The following is a 7,445-nucleotide window of genomic DNA, read 5'->3' on the forward strand; positions in this document are numbered from 1 at the left end:
TGAGAGATATGTTGTGTTTAGTTCACAAGAATGGAAAAAGAAGAAGGGTAAATCGATTTTGGGAGCATTAAGAGCTTCAAATTGGTTGTTCATGGTGGTTGTGGTATTGATGACAATGGCAATCTTGTAATTACTTGAAGATGATGAGGGTGAGAGAGTAAAAATGTCATTTTCGAAAAAAAAAAGAAAAAAAAAATTGATGGCATTTTCGTAAATTATATGAACTTGTGGGGTGAATAGGGCAAAACCAATTTTCAAAAAAAAAGGAGGTTAGTTTTGTGTTTGACTTTAAGTTATAGGTCAATTCTGCAAAAAACCCTTCTTTTAAAATTTAGGCGGGAACCCTAAATTCTACTAAAATTTAGATGGGATATGTCAGAAGACTTCTTGGGAAGTCTTCTGTGAGTCTTCCAGACCCTATAATTAAATAACTAAAAAAACACTTTCTTAAACTTTTAAGATACTTAGAAAGTGTTTAAATCAAGTTATTAGATAGTCACTAAACACATATAGGTCAAAGTTTTTTTTTTAAAACAAAAGATAAGATTTCAAAATCTAACCCTAAATATACCTACAATGTTATAACATATGTTACCAACCCTAAACCAAGGACTATCATGAGTTAATCTTTTTTCACTCATCTATGTTGAAAACAATTCAATTTTAGTAAAAATAAATTTATATCATTTAGAAATGTTTATTATTACATGATTTCAATTTTTATCCCATCAAAATATTTTTTATAAAAAATTTAAATTATTTTTAAGATCTACTGAACGAGAACTAAGAAGACTTCTTTGCAAGTCTTCTCACGCGAAGGGTTATAATGGTAAAATTCAATACATGTTTTTTGTTTAGTCATAAGGAAGTTGTTGTAATTTTACTAGCGTTTTGGATTACTTTTGTATTTGATTGAATTTGTGATACATTTTTATATTCAAAATCAAGTTTTGAGTCATTTTTGGCAATTTCTCCGTTAGCTAAACCACTAGACCATGTGGGCTTACACAAAACAAATATCTTTGACAATAAATTATGAATTTTTTAATCAATAAAATTGGTTATAGAAATTTTGTTTTTCATCTTTTTGATAAATGATACTATTTTATTTAAGATCTTTACAAATTTTTAATAAGATATCAATTTTAATAAGGTAACAATATATTGATGTAGTTTTATCGTGTTTTAGGCTTTTAGCCCATAAAATTTTCATATAGTGGGTCAAGATTATCTTCAAGATTCAAAGTTTTATCACACTTACAAAATAAGTAAAGCAAATCACAGAAACAAATTAAAAAAAAAATTACATACACAAGTTAAAAATATATATTATGTAATTTTTATAATATTTACTAAATAAAAAACTTTATCAACTAAAAATTAATCCTGCGTTTGAAAGTACCGATTGAAATGAGTGAACTTTTAATTCAGACAAATATCATGGTCAAATTTTGAAACGGTTTTGTTTCTCACTGTTCTATTCGAGTGTTTTAAATGAGACTATGAAAATAGGATATGTTTACAATATCCGATACTTCGATATAATTTCAGTCTTGTTTCCGCATTTTCCTATACTAAATTCTCCTTTGTCCATATATAGCTAAATATTCATTCTCGTAGCAAGCGCACTAATATTGAATTACATTCAAGAATTGTTAACTTTTACATCGTTGTAATTTAAGCATGATAAAACCAAACAACGGCCTTTAGAGTCCGGAAGAGAAGGGTATGCCGGTACGTGGGAGCCATGCAGTACCTGTGATGAATCTTCCAACAGTGAAAGCAGAAGCATCGGAAGCTTTATTTAGCACATGAAAACCTTTCCAACGGACACGCCACCTCGTCGACGAAGCTGGTCCAATATTCTTATATTCTGCATAGAACAATGTGTCGAGAGCGTACGTCGAACCTTTGATCCACGGAGACCACCCAACTGGACTCACAAAACTATCCAAATACGTCTTAAGAATCACAGTGCGCGAGTATTTCATCCAAGGCCGGCCCAAGTACGTCTTAACGCTACGGACCACAGGTTTTAGATCGACAGCTGGTTGGATTATTGAGTTTTGGATAGAGATACCTGTGTTTTGAAAAGGATCAGCACGACCTTGTGCGGTTATTACATTGGATTGTCCATGTAGTGGCCGACGAGGGAGGATGATACAGTTTTGGAAAACTACGGCTGCATTTCCAAAGATGAAATCGATGGTTCCGAAGATGTAGCACTCGCGGTAAAACTGGCGTTGCGAATGGACCATCAGTGTGTCTTGGTATCCTTCCATTGCGCATCTGTAAAAGATTGAGAGGTCTGAAGATGACCGGAGTGCCACGGCCTGGCCTTTAGCTGGACCCGCTGTGTTCCGAAATGTTATGCCTTTCGCTATGAAGTGAAGCCCCTCGATACCTGGATCACACGCAATCTAGTGAAATTGAAAAAAAATTGAAATAGAATTTCAAATGGTAACGCTCACTCATCACTCATTTCGGGAAAATATAGCGCTAACGATGTTTTTTTTAGCGCCAACTGTTGTATATGTCATTTTCTTAGATTTATAGCACCAGCGTAGCTCAAACGGTGTTCTAACTTGGCCCCTGGTTCTACCTTTTCTGTTTTATTATTGATAGTGCACCCGCTAGATAAATTGTCTAGCTTCACCCCTCGTTCTAATCCACTAAAAATCTCTCACGCGAACCTCCCAAAAATTTATAAAAATAATTAAAAGCAAAACAATTTTCCTGCAAATCGATGAAAATAACATATGTATATCGTACAAAACAATAATACATGACTATAAAGTCTTCAAACCCTAATTTTTGTGGGTTTATAGTTCTTAAAAGTTTGTCAGTTCTTGCTAGTTTTGACATGGGTTCATTATTGGTTTTTTAATGAAAAACCAAATGGGATAACTGTACACTGTACGGTTTGCAGTTCAACTGCTTGAACCGGTTCCATGTTCTCATATTGGGAAAAACGTTGATAAGTTGACATCCTTTTTATATTTACTCATACCGCAGCCTTTTAAAGATAAACTGATCATGAATTGCTTCTCTTTATTATAATCTTTTATTTTGCAAATTTCATATATAACTGGGCACTTCTTACTTACATCCGTATCCATTTAACACTCATATACGCATGCAAGGCATTTCTCAGGATTGTGTAGTCAAATTAATACATATACTAGTTCTAATCTATTAACTATAAACTAAAACAATAAGAATCAGTAAGTTACCGGCAGTGGCAGAACTATAAGTTGTGTAGCCTTCTTTGACACTGCGACCTCCGGTGATAATGGTGTATCTCATTCCGTCGCCGACCAACATTAGGTTATCGTTATTGAGACGTACGTTTATGTTTTCTTGATATATCCCTCTCTTCACGTAAATCACAAACAACCCTGACGTCACCTTTCTCCGTCCAGCCAGTTCAATAGCTGCTTGCACAGTCTTGACATGCCCCGATCCGTCCTTGGCCACCACGACGTTGGCTGGGACGGTACGTGCCGATTGAAATTTCAGAAGTCTCCTCTCTTTACGGGAAACCCATGCTGGAAAAACCTTCGGATCATCAGTGATGGTGGTATCGTTGTTTCCGGTGGTCAAGAGGGCTCCGTTGACGGCTAAGCAGTTGCTTATTAGGTGGGAGATCTTGGTGTTTGAAACGATTGGTGTGGTGAAATCTGAGACGTTAAGATCAGAGGAGCCGCGTCGGCATGTCTCTGTGTTTGTAAGCGCGGTGCTCAGCCACGTTTGAGCGTCAACGTCGGTGCACGGTTCTCCGGCGGCTTTTGGAGACAAGCCTTGCAGCGTCCTGTTTAGCTGAAGGACAGTGTCTCCATATAGGTCAATGCAGTCTGTCAAAATGGCTTGTTTCCGGCAATCAGTACAGTTCAGACCGGACATCTTCAGCTTGTCTTGAGCGGATATGGCCCGATCCATGGCTGCTTCCACCAGCATTGCCCTGAACTCGGATAGATGTGTCGGTAGGCGATAACCGTTGTGGCGTCGGAAGTAGTGATTGCACGGATCAGGGTATGGAGTTTGATCGCACCATGTATCAATGCCGGTGGTGAAATTACCGTCCGCTGTGGTGGTGAGAGGATGGAAACAGAGTAGTAATAGTAAGTGTAGAGATAGAATAGAGATTTTATGCATCATCGTATTCACGTTCCTTGTTTCGCTAAACGATGTGGGTTTTGATGTGAAAGAGTAGAACTGAATGTAAATCAAAGTAAGACTTTAGAGACAAGACATAATACAAACATGACTCTAATCTATCTTAAATCTATTCTATTATATAGTAATATATTGTGATGGTATTAACATTAATTAATATCGTGACTTGTGAGGTCATGAGTGAGATATACCTCCGATCGCATCTGTATTGTTCAGCTCGATGGCTGTTTTCTTGTTACGTGAACGATCGCATAACTATTTAGTATGTTTAATATTACGAAGAGATTTTTTTTTTGAAAAATTATAAAGACATTATAAAGAGATTGAACTAATTTATAATATTAAATCAGAAACATTCCTATTTTTCTTTAATAAAATGACAATTTTCTCAAAATACCTCTAAATTTACAAAGGAAATTTAATTTTTATGAATGACAATTTTATCTTTTAGGTTTTGGGTTTAAAACTATACATACCCATTAATTTAACTTATTACATTTATGACTCATTAAGAAAGTAAATTTCATCAATCATAAATTTAATTTTATCAATAGGCATACACTCACTGTATGCTTCTAAAAACAATTATCTACATTAAAGTCGTCGTAGTATTGATCATGCCAAAACCTATAAATTAAAATTCATATCATAAATACAATGCATTTAAATTATGTGACAAATAAAATTGTTTATTAACTTTTGTGTATTATTATAAAATGTATAAGAATTATAATCAATTTTTTTTAAAAAAAATAATATCTAATTTTTTTTGGGTTTTTGTCGGGTCAACCTATTTCGGTTCACAGGTTAATGGCAGAATTTTATGTTTTATTAGATTTTTCACTATATTAATTCGTCAGTAAAGTACATATATACTCCTTCTAAAATTACATAATTTATAAAAATTAAAATGTTTTCTTTGCACCATTTAAATGTAGAAGCACTATTATTCTTCATCATTCTTTTGGTTCTGGTATTTTGTTTTTGGTATTTTGGTTTTAGAAATTTAGGAACCGTTAAAATATTTACAAAGTTTTGTTTGGTTTAAATTGGGTTATTTCGATTTTTGGTTCGGTAGCGAAGTTGGGAACCGACTAATATCCAAAACAATTTGTGCCCAATTTCTTCTGGTTCGATTATGGTTTCTCGGATAATTTTGGATTTATAGATAAAAATATCAGATAATTTAGGTTTTCAGCTTAAAAATCGGGTAATTTGGGTTGTTCGGATAAAAAAATATCGGATAATTCAGATAATTTTTTAATATTTGAATAAAAATATTCAATTTCTGAGAATTCAGTTAATAAATAGTATTTGTAGGATATTTGGTTATTTAGAAATTAAATATAATTAATATTTGTTGGTGTATAATTTGTATTTTAAAAATCCAGGTACCCATTTGGTTCACGATTCAGTTTCAGTTTTTTGATTCTAGAGATATAAGATTTGCTCAGCTATTTATGAAATTCAGTTCAATTTGGATTTTTTTTTCTTCAGTTTGCTACGATCTGGTTCGCGGTTCTGGATAAATATACGCAAACCTATACATTGTATTATATAGAAATTCAGTTAAAAATGATTTAATTTTAAAAACTAACCACTCTTTTCAAGTGCGGATCAAAATCTAATATCATTTTTAAAGGCGAAACAGAAATTTAAAACTCTCTCTCCTAAAACTATCTCGAGCTCCTCCGTAAACTGTACATACGGTGGCCGGCGGTCTATGTTTTCACCGCCGGTCGCCACCTCTCCTCATTATTTTCTTTGTTTCTGTTTCCGCTTAACCTCTTGTCTTGACCTCTCTTCTCTTTGTCCGGTGGCTCTGGATTTTTCAGGGTTCTACTGGCGATCTAGCAGGAGGCTTTGGATGTCTGCAGAAGCCCTGGAGCAACAGCGAAGAGAAGGATAGTCGATGAGGCTAAGGGATCCTAGGAGCCTTCTCATCCGTGACGGATGGTCCCAGATCTGGTTCGCTTTCCCTCGCCGGAGATAAGATGTGTCACTGCCTCCAGACCCACTGCTGTCTCGTTAGCTTCTCCCTACTCTCGCTGTGGTTTGATTCTAGAGTTCTTGTAGGACTTTTTCACTCAGAACTGAGTGAACAGCGCTAAGAGATCTCTGCTTACCAGCTTGCTCCAGCTTATCGATTCTTCCAGCAGATTCGTCAACCAGAGCTATCGCAAATCGCTCACCGCACCAACTGATAGAGTTTTAGCTCAGATTCTTCACTAGAACTCGATCGCAACACTCAAATCTCTTTATTGAATCAATGGAAACAATGTATTACACTTTGTATAGAGAATCAATTGAAAATAGATGGCTTATCCCAATCGAATCCTCCTCAAGTCTAACGACTCAACCCACTATACAAAGCTAACTTCCAAATGAAATCTACACTCCTTATTTAAGCTCCTCAACGGTCTCTAACAGAAGACCCTCTCATTGAAGCCAAGTCTTTCACTCAAGCAGACCCTCCGGCTGAACAAGAGTCTTTCTCCGAATTCAAAGCTTCTTGAGTTTCCCCTTCTTCTCCCGCCACCTTCTTCTTCTTCCTCACATAACAGTATTGTGGCTTATCACCATCCTGTCAGTTCTGCGATGGTGAAATCTCTGGTGGTCCGATTTGTCTTCTTGCTGCATTGGTGGCTCCGGTGGGGTTTGTGAGGACTGACCCGATTGGGAGCTCTTGGCGGTGAGGTCCATCTCTTCCCTGAAGATGTCACTTGATTTTGAAGTTAATTCTTAGTTCCTCCTGCGCTCTCAACTCAGGAAGGACACCAGTGGTTACTCCTCACATCCTTTCCGGCATAGTGTTCTACAGAGTTATCCCTGAGATTCTCTTATTGTGTCGTGGCCGGAGTCGAGAGATTAAACCTCTGCATATGCCCCTAAAGACTCTCCTTGTTCTTCATTACTTGTTGTCTGTTTTGTCAGATGGGTTCTTGATGTTAGTCTGCTGGTTTCTGGTTCGTTGTGCTTGGTGATGGCTTCTTCACGAGTACCGTGGCAGGGACGCCTAACCTCCCCCGCTTCTCATTATTAGGAGCATCCTTCAGAACCTTCACCAACACTCTATTTCTGATGGCTAACGTCTTTGTTTGCAGGTTCTTCTAGCAAACTGAAGCTGTTGGCCTCCTAGAGTTCATATGTTAGTCTACCGTATGTTGTATTCGTTAGCTTTAGCTTAGTCATTTAGGTGTAGACTAAAACTATCTTTTGTGCCATTTAGTCTTTTAATCTTTTTATGGAGGTTTTTGGTACCTTCTTAG

The 7,445-nt window shown here is 36.2% G+C and overlaps 1 protein-coding gene across 1 annotated transcript; it reads right to left on the reverse strand.

Annotated features, from left to right (window-relative positions):
• Nucleotides 1-1,681: 1,681 nt before the first annotated feature.
• LOC106316672 (probable pectinesterase/pectinesterase inhibitor 60) lies at nucleotides 1,682-4,244 on the reverse strand. Its single transcript, XM_013754555.1, has 2 exons — nucleotides 3,234-4,244; nucleotides 1,682-2,404 (listed from the first exon to the last, which is right to left on the reverse strand). The coding sequence occupies exons 1-2, from the start codon at nucleotides 4,156-4,158 to the stop codon at nucleotides 1,707-1,709; spliced, it is 1,623 nt and encodes a 540-aa protein (XP_013610009.1). The 5' UTR covers nucleotides 4,159-4,244; the 3' UTR covers nucleotides 1,682-1,706.
• Nucleotides 4,245-7,445: the final 3,201 nt, after the last annotated feature.

Source organism: Brassica oleracea, chromosome C9 (assembly GCF_000695525.1).
Source record: "Brassica oleracea var. oleracea cultivar TO1000 chromosome C9, BOL, whole genome shotgun sequence".
Classification (NCBI taxonomy): domain Eukaryota; kingdom Viridiplantae; phylum Streptophyta; class Magnoliopsida; order Brassicales; family Brassicaceae; genus Brassica; species Brassica oleracea.